The sequence below is a fragment of the Chaetodon trifascialis genome, chromosome 1, assembly GCF_039877785.1.
Source record: "Chaetodon trifascialis isolate fChaTrf1 chromosome 1, fChaTrf1.hap1, whole genome shotgun sequence".
NCBI lineage: Eukaryota > Metazoa > Chordata > Actinopteri > Chaetodontiformes > Chaetodontidae > Chaetodon > Chaetodon trifascialis.
This window is the reverse complement of record NC_092056.1, coordinates 17583838-17605188: the sequence shown is the minus strand read 5'-3', so window position 1 is coordinate 17605188 and position 21351 is coordinate 17583838. Positions and strand designations below refer to the sequence as shown.

Genomic DNA, 21351 nt, shown 5'->3' with positions numbered 1-21351 from the left:
AATATATCAAAATGCAACCATAGTAAACGACTTAAAGTTTATTCTAATTTGAGGAAAGATATTCAGAAATATGCTGCACGGTGGGGCAGCAGGTAGTGCACGTGCCTCACAGCAAGAAGGTCGCCAGTTCGATTCCCGGGTCGGGCCTTTCTGTGTGAAGTTTGCATGTTCTTCCTGTGCATGCCCGTGGGTTCCCACCGGGTACTCCGGCTTCCTCCCACAGACCAAAAACATGCTCATTAGGTTGATTGGTTACTCTAAATTGCCCCTAGGTGTGAGTGTGAATGTTGTGTGTATGTGCAGCTGCTGTGTGTTTGTGCCCTGCGATCGGTTGGCGACCGGTCCAGGGTGTACCCCGCCTCTCGCCCAATGACAGCCGAGATAGGCTCCAGCCCCTCCGCGACCCTGAAATGGATAAGCGGCATAGAAAATGGATAGATGGATGGATACTCAGAACTAATTTGGAAACTTATCTTTCAAGACCTCTGAGCTGAAAACGCAGTTTGGTGAATATCACTTCAGCTTAAAGGGATATTCACCACTGGAAAGATGATCTTTTTAGTAAAACTGGGCAGTCTATGCAGGAGCAAGGCGCAATTATTCTTTAAATTGGTGCTACATGAGTATTGGTATTCTCTTGTGCTCAAGAATTAGAAAACCTACAACCACCAGAATGAACTGCGCTACACCAGATGACTACACTCCTGCTGGTGGGTGACGTAGTCTGAGTCTCAGCACTGCCTAGTTTGACAGTTTGAGTTTTAGGTCGTGAGCTGCCCCTCTCAGTATCCGAGAGAGAGGAAGGTTACTCTTGTGTGCTCTAACAGGCCAATCAGCATGAAGTAGGTGTGAAGGTTAGACTGCCCTCAACCCCCAGTTACCTAATCAGCCAAAACAGATTAAATCACCTGTGTAGGATAACCGTGGGAGCATAGGAGGGCCTTTAAAAGTTCTTGAACATTGTTTTTAAAGTGCGATTTATGGGATATGGCTGCATAAATTATCCTGTCAATGCAACTCTTGGGAGCCACAGATGGTGCCATGACTGGTGTTTTTTGTCATGTTTGATCAAATGAAGTCATTCTCTGTAGCTCTGAGCGATTTCATGGGGAAATGAAAGACATGGACGTTAAAAATTTAAGATGATTTTTAGCAGAAGTGAATGAGGCTGGATCAGACCAGGATTTAGTGTGGTGTGCATAAATGAGCAAGACAGAAGGACTGAGAGAGAGAGAGGGGTGGTGGGGATTCGCCTCTGCACAGACGGGGTCATCAGTCACATTTAATGGTGTCACTGTCATGGCATCGTATTTAGTTTTTGTCTACTATTGTTAGAAATGGAAATGCTAAGTGGAATGCTAAGTGTAGCTGTAGGCTTTGCTTTTTCACACAGATGCCTCTGTAGACTGTGGCATTTCAGCTAATCCCTTTGAACCGCTGGAGGAGGCGAGCATGAGATCACTGACACATACAAACACATTCATAACACTGAGCCTTCAAAACGTTACATGCGCAGCAGCCAGCAAAGTGAACATGCACACACTCACACAGCGCGCACAAGCAAGAAACACAAGCAAGAAACACAAGCTACCAGTTAATTCCATTTATTATTTTTGTCTGCAATACATTCAATGTGCAGCTGCTGTACCGAAAGCTAAGATGCTTTGCTGTTTGGCCACTAGAGGGCAGAACAACAACAAGCTCACAAACACGGTGTTTGTCCATAATGGTGTTATGGCTAACATGCTAGCAAACGGCTGCCTGCTTACAAATGCAGCAGACATGAAATAACAATATCGTCCCATTGGGGTCAAGTATTCAGCTTGCTAGCAACTTTCTTTCGCGGGTTATGATGAGTCCTTTGTTGTCAAGGAGTTCATTATAATAGAGATTTAGGAAAGTTTTATTGATTTCATGGAGCAGAGATATGAGGCTAAAATAGCTTAGAAAAAGCTGAAACACTGCATAAAGGTTTATAGTTGGTTCATATTAATTCCTTGCGGGGTTTTTTGCAAGCAACCTCGCTCTCATTCCTGTATTCGAGTTGATATTGTTTTAGAAAATGACCGATGAATGGTACATTATTGGTCTGTGACCCCTTTTTCGCTCTGAGACATTCCCATGACCATAACCCTCATTTCATATTGTCATGTAAATGTATGTCATCTTTGTGCTCTAATTGGATTGTATTGAATTTGGGGCTTGTCTGGTCTATCTGTCCACTTACAATAGGATGGCATCACGATGGTATGTGCAGAATGTGTTAATGTAACTGTTTTGCAAAAATCTCATTTACTCCAACAAATTATAAGGAAAGCTAACAATAAAATGTTAGCTGTCAACATTTTTTTTTTTTTTTTTGGGGGGGGGGGGTCTTTTGTTAAACATTTAAAGACTTTTTTCAGATTTAATGCATAGTTCACTGTACTGACCATTACAGTATAAATGCAATTTTACAATTTACTGCTATATACTATGAGGAGAAATAGTATTTTGTTTAGAGCATCAGTCTTAGATATTGCTCACAAGCGATTCAGCCCATGAAGTGACCCCATGCAGCATCCCCAGCCCACGGCAGAGAGAGGTTGTTTGTGGTAAATTACTGAAAAATCTGCAACCCACTCGGGGTCCACGGAGGAGCCTTTGACTTTAAATCCCAGTGACATCACAGATTCAGGGGCTCTCTGCTCTGATTTTTAACTTTAGTGAAGCAGGTTGAGAGTGGAGACGATGACAGCATCAGTGAAGCGTCAAGAGTAAGCCGTACTCAGGGAGCATTAAAGGAAATGTTCAACAGTTTTAGAAGCCTATCTTATTAATCAGTAATCAGCTGTCATAGGACTTTAAAAATGTTCTCCTGACAGATTATAGATTTAGATATTTATAATTTCAGTGCTCACGCTCATCACATTTGGAGGTAATTCGAATGACTTGCACAAATGAAAGCAGGTTATGTTGTGGGACATACTGTGTTGAAATTTGAATGTACTGAACTGGAGTCATGTGAAGAAAAAAACCTTAAAATCTGTCATCCATTTTAAGCCACGGATGGCACTGTTTTTTGTTTTTTGGGGGGGAAATTTTCCTGCAGCCACACACACACACACACACACACACACACACACACACACACACACACACACACACACACACACACACAATACTTCTTGAAATGCACTTACTTTTATGCACATTCATAAATCCATACCACGTAGCATTTGCTTGATTTATGCTCCTACTTTAGTGCTCTGAAGTCACCCCTTAAGTCTTAAAATGAGACGAGCTGTTCCCCACAGGCCAATTCATTACTGGGATAATCCGAGTGTGTAGCTCCACTGCCTCTGGAGAACGAACCCTTCGCATACATGCACAGACACACAAACAAGGCTTGTGCACATGCTCCAGCTCATAGGCATCTATAGTGGATGTCTATGTGCGCTTCAGAGTTTGTTTCCCTTCATCCTTCATGGGTATCTTATTAGTCTGTCCTCAGAGATTGTCCCAGCTTGTGTCTAGCTGTGCCCGTGTCACAACTTGCCACTCTCAGCACTTTGTAACCTGCTGCAGAGAGGGAATGCTACTTTTTTGTCAATATTAAATGTTTTTAAATCAGGCAGCTACAGTATTAGATGCTTCTTAATATCCAGTGAATATCTTAAAAGCTGAAACACGCCTGATCTATTGCGCAGGAGACCTACAGCCCTGTAATTCAATTACAGCAATGAATGTCTCTGTTTCTCATCCACCAACCAACTAAACAAACCAAATTAGCAATTTTAACGCACGGTGCAATATCAGCGAAATGCAGTGCTGACCTGTGAAGGTCAAGAGTGTGTGCGTAGGATTAGATCATGGTACCTTATGGTGCACATACACCTCGGTAATGATATCGTCTCCTGGGAGACAGGCCTGGACGTCATTACGAGTCATGGATGGCACCCATTAAGTTAACGTTGTCATGGTGAGGGATGGGCATGTGCACAAGTTCAAATTAGAAGAATGACAGAAGTTTCCACTCAAGAGTCTGTAAGTAAAGAGGAGAAAGACGTGTAACGCAGGGCTGATATGAATAGACAGACACTGTTTGGTGTAAGAGGTTAAAACTTATGGAGGAAAACCTTCACTCGCTGTGTAACAGACAAGTGGACCAGCAATAAATTGTGCACCAAAAGAGAGAGAGTGGGAGCTCAGGGAAAAGACACGACAGGAAAATCAAACATTACAAAATCCACTTATTTCCACTCCCCAGAACACAATACATTTACAATACATGTACAGTCTTACCGCTTTTATGATCATACTTTCACTCATGTGACAGCACAGATGGACATCAGAAAAACTGTCCTCATCTTGATATCTAATGAGGCCTCCTATTCTCATCCTGAAAGAAACCTTCTCAAAGGAGGCCACCTTGCCTTGCTGGATGAACCATTCCTGAAAAGATGGCTCCCATGGGGCTGTCCATCCTCTTAATAGTATCTGTCTGTCCGCCATTAAACTCAACTGAAATAAATCTGCAGCCTTACAGCGGGCCACTGTGAGCGGAGAGATAATCTTGATCAAAAATCTAAATGAGGACTGGTAAGCATTGTATTCAGTTATGAAATTTCTGCCAAAAACAATCTGAATTAAAAGAAGACATTCTCGTAGCAGATGGACTCGTCTGAACTCTGTTTATCACAGCTTGAATGGTGGCCAGTAGAATCAGTGAAGTAGACAAGCTTTTTAGTATTTTGATTTTTATTTTGGGAGGATCCTTCTCATACGTACTAGCCTGAGTGATATGAACGTATTTGTTCATTTTAAAGCCTTTGAGATCAGGCGCCTCTTTTTTGGTGTTCACTTTGCTGTTTGACCAACTGCAAAATCATGGAGACACAACCCCAGCGCGAAGACAATATATTTACTGTTTTACCTCATCAGCTTCATTGATTTTTCTGAATATATAGCAACATGTTTGAAACAAATTGAAACAGGAGCAACTAAAGACTGGAATGCTCCAAAAACACCTGTTTGGAACATTCCACAGGTAAACAGCTTCATTGGTAACAGGTGATGGCATCATGATTGGGTATGAAAGGGGCATCCTGGAAAGGCTTAGTTGTTCACAAGCGAGGATGGAGCAAGGTTCACAACTTCGTGAACACATGACTGAAGAAAGGATATGTCCTCCTCAAAGCACAGGACCTCAGACTGAAGTCATCTCTGTCCATAATGCCACAACAGGCACAGCTCTCCAGCTGTTATAATGTCAGGATACACATGGATCGCACAGTGATCCCACTCCAGTTGTTAAGTATATTAAAAAACAATATCACCATTCAAGACCCTTTTTTTGTGCAGTTTCTCCCAAAGCAGTCTGGAATGTATTATCCATTGATTTTGCTCTTGTCATTACAGTAAAGCATTTTGTCGGGATGTTAGGAACAAAATCTCACCCTCCGCTGAGTATTCGGCCCTTTATTTACTGTCAGGTCTCAGCTCTGGAGCTACTTTCAAACAAAGAGTCTCTAATCTAAATCCCTCATTCACTGACATAAGATGGCCTTTGTAAAGCCAAGTTTCATGCTTTTAAATTTGATGTATCTGTGAACTTTGAATATGCCCTCCAAGCGCTCTTTGTTTTCGCAAACGTTTTCATAATTAACTTCCTTAATTAGATGTTTGTTTGTTCACTCAGCAGAAAGCGTTACATAATTACTCCTAAGTCATTTCATTGCGTATCTCCACACTTTTCAAAATGCAGGCAAGAACAGAAATGAAGGAGAATCATTACATCAGTGAGAACTTACAACTCCACTGTACAACAGAGCTTAACGGACAGCAGGCCTAAGAGCACGCATAACGAATGTAATAATATCAGTGCTAAGCTAATAAAAATCTGTGAAACACTGCAGATTGATTGGAAATGATTAGCAGTAATGTAATGTATATTTGTAGTAATTAAAAAACACTGGAATGGCTCTTTAAACATATTGGATCTACAGAGCTCTTCCCTAGTATAAATATCTGCAAAAGAAGCACACAGACTCATTAAAGACATGACAGCAGGATCTTATATGGCCACCATGAGAGCAGCAGCTGTAGTGTGACACAGCCGCTGGCCCTGTGGTGTTGTGGTGAGTTGAGGATGTAGCCGAGGCTGTTTTGTGAGAGCTCATCCATCATGCTGCCTGCTGGAGGAGGTGGGATCTCTGTGTTTGCTTTGACTGTGTGCAGCGTCAAGGTTGAATGTATGATCGCTATGATGTGATGCATGAGCAGCGTTGTCAGCTTGACTCTGTGTTCTGCTGTGTTAAAATGCATAATGCAGCCGAGTCGTGTTTTCATTCTCACCTGCGACCCGCATCCGTACGATTTCTTCCGCTCGTGTTTGCTGTGTCTTCTAATGCGGCCAAAAAAAGGAGGTGTTGTGTAAACTGTTATTTGGCATTTCTCTTCTGGTCACAAGCAAAGCAGCTCCTCTTTTTGATGTGTGGGAAACATTTCAGTGAGGAGAGCACATTACAGCCTTGTGTTGAACTGCATTGCACTGCATGAAATTTCCTATTTAATGTTTGTCACTGACTCACCAACACTTGCAAAACAAAACCAGCGGTCATGTTATTGAATAGTGGCTCCCAGCTTGGGCACCTCCAGAGATGGATGAGCAAGAATTTATGATTATTTTCATGATATGCAAGTTGTTTTATTGAATTGTCTATGAAATATTATAAAACTGTGAAAATCACAATTTCCCAGAGACATACTTAAAGGACCAGTGTGCAGGATTTAGGGGGATCTATTAGCAGAGGTTAAATATAATATTCAGAATTATGTTTTCTGTAGTATATCATCACCTGAAAATAAGAATCATTTCTTTGTTACCTTAGAATGAGCTCTTTATATCTACAGAGGGTTAGGCCTGTCAAAGTTGTCCAAAAGTTCTGTTTGATCACAAGTCTTTTGAAAGATCCACATACCTACACAATACAAAGTAAACAAATGATGTCCTCTACTGTATTGTTGACATATTCGCTCATTTCAGCTTGACCTACATTTCGTCTTCAATCAGTGAAAGTTTCCATTGACAAATGGGAAAAATTCCTGTCAAATATTACCTGTTTATTGACCCTAGACAAAAATTTTGTAAAATTGCTCCAGTATTGAGCAAGTGCACCGCAACATTACCCCTCCAGATGTTTACACACTGACAGTCTACGTCCACTGTAAGTCTTTATTTTTGCCACCACAGACTCAGATTGTTGTCATAAGTCTCATGACGACATTATGGGGACGAGTATGATCCTTTTTTGTTTAGCCAGAAGCTTTCTCTGTTCTAACAATCATCCCTAACCCTGGTTTGGTTGAAATCAGCTTGAAATCGGGAGAGGAGCGAGAGAGAGGGCAGACGTCAGAGAAGCAGCAGGTGAAACTCCTGGTGGAGCTGCAACATTTCCACATTTAACTCTAACTAAGAAAATCTGTCTGAATCCAGAAAAACAGTCAGTGGGTTAAACATGAACAACTTAATTTGTGGCCCGCTGCTTGTAGTGACCCCAGATTATAGAGTATTGTGATTGTATTACAAACATTTTGACATTCTTGTGCTTGACTCGAGTGTGGATTTTAGAGGGGATCCTGGAAGCTTAGCAGGCTTATCCCACCTTGTTATCCCTCATTGTCCTTTTCCCTCCATCCTCCTCGTGCCTCGGCTAACCTCTGCAGCACCGGTCCATAGCCAATAAATACAGAGCCAGAGCCAATTCATCTGCCCAGTGCTGTACTGTAGTGGTCTCCAGTCTGGGGGTTGGGGACCTCTGAGGAGCTCATTAGATAATCACAGGGGGTCATCTGCCCAGAGAAAATTGATTCGACTATTTGTTTTCACTGATGTGTGATACTGAATGAATTCAAGGTTCTAGGCATATGATAACTAATCATGTAAAACAACATGTAAGTAAAAATAATCATTTGGTTGAGCTGCTCACCACCCTGCATGTACGAAGAAGGTCAAGTGTAGGAAGGTTACATTTTAATGGTTAGTGCAGCAAATAGGTGCAATATGTCTTTGTTATGTCACTGAAGAGCCTTGCAATCTTCTTTCGCATCATGTTCATGTTAATAGACTCCAGAGGCAATTTGTTTTGACATGGTAGGCATGAATTATGTATCGCTGTGATATAGAATGATAGAATCAGAGTTACTTTATTCACCTAGAGTAAATGCACATTTTGCCTTAATGACACTGATGTCAAAAACTAGATGTGCAAGACGCCATGTGTAGAAATTCAGCATGAATAATTTAAAAATAAAATTATTTGCATTCATTAGTATTATTACCATAAACAAATGAGACCATTCAGAGGTTCTCCGTGGTTGGATGTTTGCAGGAAATCTTCTGAACAGTACACGAAGACAGCAAATGTGTATTCCACGTGCACAGACTAAACGGTCATAAACTGCTGATGTTTATTCATTGCTTATTATATATTGTTAGAAGCTCTTACCTTTCTTCATGCTCTTCAAAGCAGGCACACAGAGGAATGCCAAGGAAGGGCAACAGGTTGCAGCATTTATGACAGAAAGCAACACAATTTACTATTTGATGATAAAAATCTAAAAATTGTGCAGTGTACCTTGAGGTGCATTGCAATGGGAATACTAAGAGCTCACATTTGCACAGGGGGTTAGCACAGGACATATAAGTCTGTCACTTAGCAGGATGAGCTTTGACTCTCTCTGAAGTGTCTCTGAGGGCCCAATTAGAAAGTCGGAGGCAAAGCCATGTGATCTCCCCAACACTGACACCAGAGTTCTCTGGTGGAGTCTATTTTTTCTCAGACTGTCACAGGTGACCAAGCCTTTACTTCACCTAGCCTCCCTGTGATGTATTGCTTTTTCAGATAGCAGACTGCAGCCCTCAACCCTTCACTGAGGTCAGTCTGCAAGGACAAATTACTTATCTGTTTTACTGATGGTTCACTTGTAGTTCTGCATTATTGTGTAACTATTACAGAGTCTTACCTAAAGAGCCAGAGTAGACCCAGCCATGATAAGCAATGCATATGAAAGTGAACCTCTCTCACCTGCCTACTGATCTAGCTCCACTTTCTGAGAAGAGGCCCATGATTTTCTACTTGTAAACTTTTCACATTCAGGTTGAGTGTGTAATCATATATCATGGCTCAACACTGAAACAGCTACTGCATGCAAAATGACTGTTAGGCTATCCCCGATAGTACTGATCACTGTCAAACAACATTAACCTTAATGGTAGCAAATGCACAGTAACTTAAACTACAGAGGAGATCTGCTCCTTTTTCAGTCAGTTTAAGTACAGGTGAGTTTTCTTGCCAACAAATTAAAACTATGCTTAAATTCAGTGTCACTCACCAGTGTGTGTTGAGTTATACAATATGTAATGAATTAATTTAAGTATTTAAAATCCAGAATTGCTAACCATCCATCTATTATCTATGCCCGACTATCCCTTTCGGGGTTGCGGGGGGCTGGAGCCTATCCCAGCTGTCACTGGGCAAGAGGCGGGGTACACCCTGGACCGGTCACCAGTCAATCACAGGGCAACATATACAGACATACAATCATTTACGCTCACACTCACACCTAAGGACAATTTAGAGTCACCAATTAACCTAATGAGCATGTTTTTGGTCTGTGGGAGGAAGCCGGAGTGCCTGGAGAGAACCCACGCATGCACGGGAAGAACATGCAAACTTCGCACAGAAAGGCCCGACCCGGGGATCTAACCGGCGACCTTCTTGCTGTGAGGCACGTGCACTACCTGCTAACATTCATGAATTTCAGTCTTCTTTTTCACCTCCTTTGCTGCCATGTTGCTGTATTTGTTTGCATGTTACCACCACCTGCAGATCAGCAGAATGGTGTGAATTCATTGGACTGTGCATGTGCATCCTTGTCCATGTGCATGATGGATGCAGTGGGGACCTGCCCATAGAGAAACACCTCCATGGCTGTACTAGAGGTCAAAAACTCCACAGCAAACCTTTGGTGGTGTGTATCATTCAATTTATCAATTTAATTGCTGAAGATTAAGCAGAAATACATAAGTCAGGATGAGACCTTCATCGTAACCCAGAACACACCTCCATCAGCTGGCGCGTCACTATCTGATGCCTTATCTTGACCCCTACCTGTCATTTCACACCCACAGCCTGCCCTGTCAAATGGCTTTTGTACTGTAATCCCATGGCCCATCACAGCCCCAGCATGCAGCTAAACTCCTACACTTGTCCCCTGCCTGCTCCGATATGCATGGCCCCAGGAGATGGCCATGAGCTCGAGTGTGATGCAGTCCCTTGTCTCTATGTATGTGTGTGTATGAGGTTAATCCAGGACAAGAAGTCCTTATTTGAAGAGTCTCTGAATGTTTCAGGTGATTTGTGTCTCAGGATCTGGGTTGGAGCTTTGTTCACACACAATGTGGACATAATGTGACAAACCTAATCACGGAAATATATATACAAGATCATAACTGATACATGTTTTTCAGTCTATACTATTTGTACAACCGGAGCGATAAAACATTTGAGATAAAAACGATCTTTTGTAAAGAAACGTAAATACAATCATTATATTTCATTGGTATGATGCCTCTGTGGAAAGACAGTACATGTATTTACCTTTGCTTTTATCTCTACTTCTCGTACTCTCTGCTTTCAACCATGGCAGTTCACAGGCCAGCGCTGCCTCTGGGCATGATGCTGAAGTGAAAGATGTCTTACTTTTGGTGGTTTTAATGGGCCTGCAGTACCCTACTGAGCAGTCTGACTTCCAGTCATGCTGTCTGCCCCAGCAAGGTTCATCTGATAGCTGCACGCATCAAAGGAATATTTCACCCTGAAAATATTCTTACATTTTTATATACCATGAATCTGTAATGATCAGTGCGTTCAGAGCGTTGTTTTGGGATAAAACACACCCAGTTCCCCCTAAATTTTACCAGTCCGCTTCTAATCCAAGAAATAATTTTCTATTTTCCACAGGAGCAACTTAATCTTGATGGAGACCTTTTTAAGTCATTGCAGGAAAACACACAGGTGTAATTAATAACATAAATAATGAGTGCATTCCATTTAAGTGAGCCTGTTCGGGCCCCTGCTATCAATCAGGCTGGCTGCTGGGATTCTTAATGGAGCTGAGCCATCGCTAATGTTATTACTTCCACCTGTGCTTTTCTTAGTATGACAAGTCAAAATATCCGCTGTGAAAAATGTCTGTGGAACATTCGCTTTTCCACCTTAAATACGCTTGAAAGCAAACAAGCATGTTGACCATTACATTTTATATTTGAGGAAATAAAAGATAAAAACATCTTGACATGAAGTTTGGGGATAGTTATAGGCTCTCCTTTAGTTATTCTCTGCAAGTAAAATGATGCAAATGAACAGGTGAAGTTGTAGAAATGCAGGTTTATGCAGTTTATCTGAAGCTGCTGAAGTTGGAATCATCTCTCTTGATCCATTAATCCTCCTTATCCATTAATAAACATTTTATTTTATACATGTTAACCAACATTAGTGGCTTTTGACCTGAGTCTTATGCAGTGTGGTTTCCCTCAAAGTTAAAAGGTGTAGACCTCAGTGCAGGCTTCAGCACTACAGTACACTGCAGTATGAAGGGCTAAGCATATTGAACTCCTCAGCAATCAGTACAGAAATCACTTCTCCTCTGGAAGTTTAAAACAGCACTGCATTTTATTTCACTGCTCTGCTCTGATGCTAACGTGCCGTCTGTCTAATATTAATATTGAATTGGCCACTCAGCCATTACATTCCCAGAAAGTCTGAACTTCCTCAGAAGATCTTTCATCAAAGCTAAAAAATACATACTAAATTTATTTAGTCCCCTCAGTGCTAGATATGTTATTTGAAACCAACTAAAGAGTTTTATTTTCAGAGTCTTGAAGGTTTTCTGCGGTGACTGCAGTGTCTGTTGAAGAATATCAGTTAAAAAAAAGTCAAGCCATTTGACTGATTCTAAAGGTCATTCGTGCTTTTACATCATTTAGACTGTTCCAACTCCTCACTGCTGATATAATCGGTGTTAATGTGATCGTTTATTTTAGGGACCTCAGTATTAGTCTCATCACAACTTGCACCATAGTCAGCATTTAACAAGGGAGCACAGTGTAATTAGTGGGGGGGGGGGGGGGGACGGACAACATTTAACAAAGGTGGCTCTTAATGATAAGCATATTATTTTTATTTTTTTTTATGTTCATTCTTTGGTCAGCACGTTTGGTTCCGCTTTGGGGGACTTTATCTCTGTGCATATCAAATATACTTGTTACCATATTTTGGAACCCTTTTGTGCAGATAAAGATCATTAACATAATACAGCAGCTTTGTAAAAATGTTAAATATATTCACATGAAATCCTTTCTTTTTTTTTGTTCTGGAATAATTCACTCCGTTCAGCAGAACTGTGTCCATATCCTTTATTCACTGAATTGTTGCAGCACTTTAATTTCTGAATTTACATAATTAGACCCTGAAGTTTGGCTGCTGTTTGTCCACTTTCACCAAAAGGGTTTAAGGCAGCTGATACTATCGCTCTTGTGAGAGAGGGAATGTGGCCCCTGCCACTTTGCAAAAAGCTTGCTGAAAGCCCTGAATAATGGCTCTCAGGTGTGTTTAACTGAGCCTGCAGCGGAAAGAGACACTCGATAAAAACATTATTGTAATGTATCCTGTGTATAGAGAGATGCAGATACACGAAGAAATGAATGTAGTGTCGGCCTATTTAGCAAGTACAGTGTACCAGTTATGATTTAATTACCAGTCAGTATTCAGTGTCTAACTACCAGTTGAAAAATCTCTCATATATCATTATATTGCTTAATCCTAAATGAGTCAAGCTCGAGCTCAGGGACGAGGACAGTGGACAACTGGCTCGGTGAGCAGTAATAGGAATGGACAGAGTGCAACAACATGAGCCATGACTACAGCATCCTGAGCAGCATCAGGACAGAAGTCAGTGTGTCGACATGTCAGGCTGAAAAAGACGAGGAGCCTCAGCGTCAGTGGATAGGCTGACTTTTATTTGGAGCGAGAGAGAGAGAGACAGAGAGAGAAAGAGAGAGAGAGAGAGAGAGAGAGAGAGAGAGAGCAGGACAGAGAAAAATAGGTTTTGAGAGTGTGCTCAGCCTCCCCTGAGTCATTGTATTGCCCAAAGCTGCTTTTTCCTTCAAGTATATGTCTTCTATCATTTTATCAATGAAAAGGGAGAGATTACTGGTGTCAGAGGGTTGCTGCATTCGCAACACAATTGATACAAATGTTCCCAACGTAAACAAGTGTTGATGTGGCAGTTGTTAGACGTGCACTTAAAATCATTGCAACAAAACAAAAAGATTTCTTAACTGGAAATGACTCAGCCGCATGGCAGGCATTCATGCTCCAGGCTGCACCATCTGAAAAATGTGTTCATTTTTTTAGGTAATAAACATTTTTTAGATATCTGACTTTGGATCTGCAAAATACACAAAGTGAATAAGGGAATAAATACCCTGTATTGCAATGTTAAATACTTCTATGTTAAAAAATATATGTAACGTTTGCTGAACAGCACCCGTGGTGGCAACAAATGATGATTACAAGATTATCATCAATACTGACATGAAGTGCGACACTAGAACAAGTATATAAAGGTCCAAAGAGTCAGCAGTGGATAACACAGTTATTAGCAATATTAGCTAACATTAGCCACCATGATGTACTGGTCATACCACAAATAGTGATGGAATGTAAGTACATTTACTCAAGTACTGTACTTAAGTACATGTACTTTACTTGAGTATTTTCTTCTCATACACTTTCTTACTTCACTACAATTCAGAGGAAAATATTGTACTTTTTACTTCACTACATTTATTTGACAGCTTTAGTCACCAGTTAGTTCACAAATTTGGATTTTTGCACAGAAAACATTTGAAAATATATAAAGTAGAACTGAAACGAGTTGTGGATCAGTGGATTGACAAGAAATAAATTTGCAACTATTTTGATATCATTTAGTAATTTTTTGTTTCTTGTATTCAATAATTTTAATTTATTTTTTTCATAATTTTGAGTTCTGGACCCTTTGCTGCACGAAAAAGCATTGTGAAGGTGTCACTTTGGGCTTACTGCTGATTTTTCACAAATGAAACAGTCGAATAATCAAGAAAATCATCTGAAGATTAACCCATAATGAAAATAATCATTAGTTTCAGTCCTCTGCAAACTAACCAGTAAAATTCTGCTTTTGCATTAATAACAGATCTTGCATATTATAGTAAAACAGTCACAGGTGACATTTTTCTACAATGAGTACTTTTACTTTCAATACAAGTACGTTTTACTTCCATACTTTTGCTAAAGTACTGGTATTAGTACTCAGTACTTCATCCACCACTGTAAGTAGGGCTTTAGCAGCAAACAGCAAAGTGTGTTGAATTGAGGCAGAGTGTGTTATTTTACTTATGAATCCATTTATTCATTTGTATGAAGAAGAGTTTCTTGTCTCTTCTTTCACAAATTGCAGTCTGGCTTTAAACAATTCCTGGAATCAGGCCACAAATTAATGATATGTTTCTTGGTCTTCTTGGAAACAGTGAAGCAGGACCAAAAGCATATACTGTAACCTCCTTGTCAGGAGTAATAAATGAGTGACTGACTGAGAGAACATCTCTTTTAATACCATGTACACGTCTCTGCGTGGTTGCAGGGTTAAGTGTCTGCTGGGCTGTGTTCCAGACAGCTGATGCGTGTCTCAGCCTGCTGTGCTGTTTGCACCCTCTGAAAAAACATTAAAAAAGCATAGTGCTGTGTGTGACATCCTGCCTCCCATCCATACTGTCACCTCAGCAGTGCTTGGCATCAGTGCCACCCTCCTCCTCCAGCCCTGCATAGACATGCTGCCTCCACACACGGACAAAAACTACACAGAGGGTATGTGGAATACATATGTTAAAATAGCATTTTCAATCAAAATGCTCTACTTCCACACTTCCACCTGGCTAAAGCTCTTATTTTTAATTGGGTACAACAACAACAGCTCTAAGCAGTTGTATGTGCAGTCAGAAACAGCCACAGCATAGGAGGGAGTCTTCAGAGGTGGTTGACCAGACTCCTTAAATTTGTTTTTCTGCTCCGAGGCTTCTGTCCACCTCACTATTGAATTATACTCTCTTGTTTACCATTTTCCACACGTAAGAGAACAAAAAACGCTGAAAGCTAAAGGAGAAACAGTGTGCAATATGAGTGGAGCAGTGTCATGTCTGTGTCCTGGTAGCTTAAAGATAGTGCTGGCTGCAGAGGGGCAAAAAAATGAGTGTGGAAATGAGGTCTGTGCTTCGTGTATGCGGAAGGTTTTAAGGACGAGTCGCGATCATGGAGCTGTCTCTCGACTAAAGCAACATTTAACATTTTATTCATCACATGCTTGAATATCAATTTCTCACTGGAGGTAATCATCTCATTGTTATTTGACCCCATTAACGATCAGTTTCCCCCTTTTATTTTACAGTGGCTCTAAAGTAGAAAGAATATCTTATTCCACACTGCCTGACATCATATACAGTTTTCCTGTGTCAGCATATTCTTTGTTGAATCTGAGTGAGTCGAAGAAAATGTTGTTTTTTTAAAGGTTATTTTGTAACATTTTCCTATTAAAATGTCAAAAATGACTCAACCTTTGTTGTGTAGTTACATCCCAAATGTTCAGACCCAGAGAAATCATTTTATTCAGTGGTGACAGTGCGTTTCATTTGGTTGTCTGTTAGTGGAAACATGGGAAACAGCGGAGCGTGAGGGAAGAAATCAGTGAATGTAACTATGCATGTATGTAAATGTGACTAAATAAAACTTTAAGACGTTACCTCTTCCGTCAACATCTCTGTGTCTGAGTCACAGCAGATTGATTTTCAAAGGCACTGGTGGTCGTTTACCTATGAGGACAACAACTCCCATGATCCCATGCTGCCTCACAGCAGCATCAAACTATGTCCTCTGTTATTGTTTTGATTTCTGCCATAGCAGCAGAAATCACATACTATGAATGGAAGCTTTTACTTAATTCACACAGAAGTAACTAATAATTATTTTCATGATACATTGAGTTTTCAGCCTTTAAAATGTCGGAATTGATTAAAAAAATAAAAAATGCACATCACAACCATTAGCCAAGGCGATGTGTTTCTTTGTCTCACCAAGAGCCCAGGAGCATGCATATCTGCCTGATGAATGACAAAAAACAATTATCAAAATTGTCTACTTCTATGCAATATCAAGTTGACTTAATACCACCAACTCTTACAGAGTTAAGTAGTACTTGTAGTAATGTGGCATCATCCGTTATCTGCTTTCAAGGCTGAAGGGAGGAGGAATCATTTAGATAAATTACTGTTGTGGGAAAACCATCAGGCTTGCAGGCTGCAGACACTTCAGTGCAAATTCAATCATTTTCTCCTTCTGGTGCCACTCCTTTTCACCCAGCTGCTGGTCTTGGTGAGTCTACGTTCTTTTTCCTCATCACTCTCTGACTCTGTCACAATGAGCATTTATGTGCACACCTTGTCCTCTCTCGTCCACAGTTAAAATCGTCCCATATGCTCAGCGCTGTCAGAGCAGGTGGCAAACCGCGGGTGGAGCCCACACCTCCGCTCGGACTGGCCTCCGTCCCGCTCACCCAAATTCCCGTCGTCAGTGGGCTTGCTATGCAGGGGAGGGAGGGGGCCAGGAAGTTCTCTTTCACTCTGATAACCAGGTGGTTTGACTGATTGACCTTTTCGTGGCCTTGAAGCAGAACACATACCCTTCTTATTTCAGAGCTCTTTTGTGAATACAGAAATACATTTCCCTTCTTCCCATTCTTTGTTTTATTCCGACGTTTTTTTAGGAATGGATTAGGAATTGCGGTGTTGCAATTTCACTAATCACATTTTAGCACATTAGTGATTCATTGAAGAAAAGGAATTAAGTGGGATCATTTATACAGCATGAAGGAGCTGTTTTAAAGAAATTAATAGTGGCAGTTAATGAAATTCAGAGATTTATTCCTCTGAAAACAAATTTTAAAAATCATTATGCCACTTCTCTGGGATGCTGTAATAATACATTAGGAGTTAGTGACCTGGAATTTTTACTGAATTTGTAGGTATTAAACCCTAGTGCAGTTCTCATTTAATGGTTGGCAAATATCTAAAGACAGAAAAACTGTTTTCAGATAGCTTTACAGTGCCAGCTGTGTGAGTACACAGTGCCTTAGGCTAATCATCATGTGTGTAATTCAGAAAGCATGCACTCAAGGGCCTCAGTAATTTCCACAGTATGCGCTGGACAGTTCCCTGAATTTTACAGTTTATGTTCAAAGCATGCATTCATTTAAGCAAAATCGGACAACAGTGGGTGGAAAAATTAATGATTTATGAATATCTAGTATCCCTTTGCAATCCATGTAGACCTTTGCCTCTCTACTCAGTTTCTCTCGACACTGAAGGAGTTGTATGTGAGTGCTAGCTGGATGCACTTCAGCAGGGGAAACATGCTGAGGGGGTGGGAGGTGTGACAGGACTGCAAAGCTTTATAAATGGATAAAAGAACCCCTATATGGATGTGTTGAGGATGTGCGGAGAATAAAAGGAGAGGACGGGGCAGGAATGGATGAGAGACAACTCCATGTCGGCCGTGTTGGTGCATTAGTCCCCTCCAGCATCTTCATGATAGTTCCTGTAATGTAAACCTCCATGTCTCTCTCTCTCTCTCTCTCTCTCTCTCTCTCTCCCTCTCTTTCTCTCTCTGCCTTTTACTGAGGCATCATTTCTGCAACGGTGCGAAACACTGTAACATGAGTCCATTGTGTGTTTTTAGAAGCAGCATTATCTTAGCTATACTTGTGCACACAACTGCAATCTCTTGAATAATTCTATTTGTTCCACTTTGAAGACTGTCTCTTTTTCTCTCCTTTGGGAATACATAAGTGTCTGCCCTTGGTGTACTGTCTGTGGCTATTAGAAAGATGTGTTTACACCAAACCTGGTGTGTGAGTAGTATTTATGATGTGTTTTCACCTTGGCACATACTGGAGGTTAAAGAGATTACAGCTCAGCAGTCAATTAAAAGCTCATACTTGAAAGTGAATTTATTATTTATTATAACTTTGACAGCTTATCTGACACCGTCAGATTTGATCCTGACAGCTCAGGTATCTGTGAATTTGTACAAGATGAACCAGGTCTCTTCGATGGTGGGGTGGCATACCTGGCTCTTCGTAATGGCTTCATCTGTCATGTCTAGAGAGGGTAATTCCATGCTGACATGCGGGCTGAATGAATGTGCACACTGCTTAGGCAATCAGATTTTTCATGCTGCCATTTAACAGGACAGAACCTCCACATGTCAGTTTATACAGTTTTTTGGCTTATAGACAGCAGGAACTTGGTACCACTTTCTAATGAAACACCCTTTCTGATGGGTTAGATAAATCATTGACTAATGCTTCATAGATCAGTTCTAAGCTGTTATAAGATAATAAATAAGAGCAGGTTTTGGGGAACGAACAAACAAAAAAAAACAAACAAACAGAATGACACCTCCTTTTCACTTTTGAATTGCTCCTAGGAAGACCCTCCAACTATTATTTGTTTGGAAAACAGCTGCAGAGAATATGAACCAAATTCATTTATTAACAATTCATGAACATTCACAGCTGCGGGCTCAGGTATGATGGGTATTGATGAAGGGATTTCTTCCTTTTATAACTGCATCTTTACCTAATAGAAAGGATAAACACCACTCAGAGGGGGTTTAGCACAATTAGCAATGTATATATAGCGTATATGTTGGCTGATAAGTAACCACGTTAAGATTGTTTGCTTTTTTTATTTCTGTTTTATTTTTTAAAACTCCCGAATATCATTACTGGTGTCAACCTCTAGAAATGCAGTGCTGGTCTGACTTTCATCACAACCTGGCAACTCAAATGTTTTCTCATAACTGCTCTATCAGAGATTAGTAAATGGTTTACAAACCATTAACAAAGCCATTTGTTACAGCATTTCAATGGACTCACCTGAAATGGAATTAAATATAACTTCAGTGTTAAAAGTAGGCCTATGTTGCTGTGGTTACCATTATTAACCTGTCTTTTCATTTTCATTTCTGTTAACAGAAAAACCTACCTATGATGCCTCCGGCTCCTCTTCTTTACAAAGCAACCCCACAGCCACAGCTGCTCCTGCTCATCCATTGGCTGAGTTGTCAGTGGCAGAGGAGGTGCCTTTCTCAGTTGTCCATCCAGATGGTGACTCTGAATCTGAGGGGGAGGGTTTGTCAGGGCAGCCTGCCTTTTCTTCTGTCTTAACTGTCATGGCAGGAACTGTCAAACATCAGGTGAGCATTGATCAAAGTAGAACCTCGCCAACTATCACCAGGGACGAGACCCACACCACCCAATGGCCTTCACATAGTTCCAGCCAGGGCTCAGAGATGTCCTCCTCATCGTCGTCTATGGGAGACAGGATCCTCGCCGCCAGCTCAGGTCTGACTTCCAACACGTCTCACCAACACACCACACCACCCCAGGCTGTTACCATGGCATCGCCTGTCACTAGGCCATCTCATGTGTCCTTTATGGATGGAAACAGGGATATGTCATCGTTTTCATCATTGACAGTATCATCTTCTTCATTATCATCACCAGTGTCTCCATCAGCTCCATCCACCTCCTCTGTGTTATCAGCCGTAGTGTCTCTATTGTCTCTACCACCTTCTGCTGGGTGGATAAACAAAGCTGCTGCTGCATCTCAAAGTCAAAGGATCGTGTCCAGCCCTGCCCCTCAGACAACAGCAGCATTATCACCAGCAGGGTCTCGGGGTTGGACCAACAGTCTAGCAACTACACAACCCACCACTCATTCAGTTATTGGCCCACCAGCGGTTACACAGGGACCGCTAAAAATAACAACCAAATCCCCCCATTTTCCAAGTGAAACCAGCATTGAAAAGAGCAACAAAGTGACAAAACACTCACTACGCTTACCAGCAGATAAAATCCATGGAGTGAATGGAACATATATAAGAAGTACAAGCACACAAGTAATCAAGACGCCAGCAGCTAGCACATATACATCATATTCTACTCCTAACCATGGACACAATCTTTTAAACATTTTATACAGAACCACTCAAACCCAGAACCTCGGTATGAGCTCAGTATCGGCTAATAATCTTCAAATTAGCACCTCATTTCCCACCAATCAAGAGAGTCGAGCTGTTCAAAGGCAGCAGGGAGCTTTACAAAATCCCACATCAGCTCTGCACTCTGCCCATCCCAAAGGCTATTCAGTTTCTAGTCATGTCACACAGCAGATGTTGAATCAAACGACATATGTGGAAAAGGAAAGCAAGACAGCTGTAAGTAGCCAGACTTTTAGTCACAAAAGTGCTGGAGATGCAATCCTGTCACCTCTCAGTTCACAGGTTGTAAATCCAACTGTATCTCCAGCAATGACATTCAGACCTACACAGTCATTTTTTACAGTTTCCTCCCAGACCCCACCAGGTGAAACATCTCTCTCTGAAACTGCATTCGCTAAGCTAACACCTATTCGCTCTGGCATGGCGTCCTTAGAGTATGCATCTAATCCTGATGATTTACTCATGGCAGCAGGTCACGGCAGCCCCAGAGTTACTGCCATCAATATAAATTACAACCAGGGAGAGATAGCAGAAGCAGAGCTCCAATCTCTTTCTGCTCAAACCCACCTGAGTAACTCACTCTCACACAGGCAGCCGAAGCCAGAGTCCACCACTGGTTCCATCTTCAGCTCGATCACCAGAACAGGCACAGCCTCCTCCACATCAGAGTCAGATTCACTTCATTTGCCAAGTAATCGAGTCTTAAACGTTCAAGCCTTTTTAACACAAACAAGGTCTCCCAAAGGCATAACTCAGGAGCCTACAGGATGGTCGATGCCAGAAATGAGTAACAGTAAGACAATGTCTCTTTCTGGTTCAGCGTTGTCCGCAACCTATAAAACCATGTACGAAAGTCTTTCACGTCCCACTCGTCCTACATACTTACTGCCCTCTTTTTACAGCCACAACACTGAACATAACACTGGTCTGTCTACCAAGAGTGAAATTAATTTTGCAGACCAAGCCAAAGCCTCATTATCATCCAGTACTACCCCCTCACAAAGACCATTTCAAACAAGATCTTTTCTTGCATTTGCCAACAAGCTTTTTACAACATCTTATCTGACTCTACCCCCTAACAAATCTCACCAGACAGTGTCCTCTGCTGAAATCCCATATCATATCGTAAAATCTGAGAGAGCTGACCACA

General features: G+C 41.2%; 1 protein-coding gene across 1 annotated transcript in view; it reads left to right on the top strand.

Moving 5' to 3' along the window:
* The window catches only part of kiaa1549lb (KIAA1549-like b), a 61201-nt gene that overhangs the window by 5896 nt on the left and 33954 nt on the right, over positions 1 to 21351 (top strand). The window contains exon 2 of the mRNA XM_070965143.1: positions 19174 to 19542. Within this exon, the coding sequence (XP_070821244.1) occupies positions 19174 to 19542 (369 nt within the window). The remainder of the gene's footprint in view (positions 1 to 19173; positions 19543 to 21351) is intronic.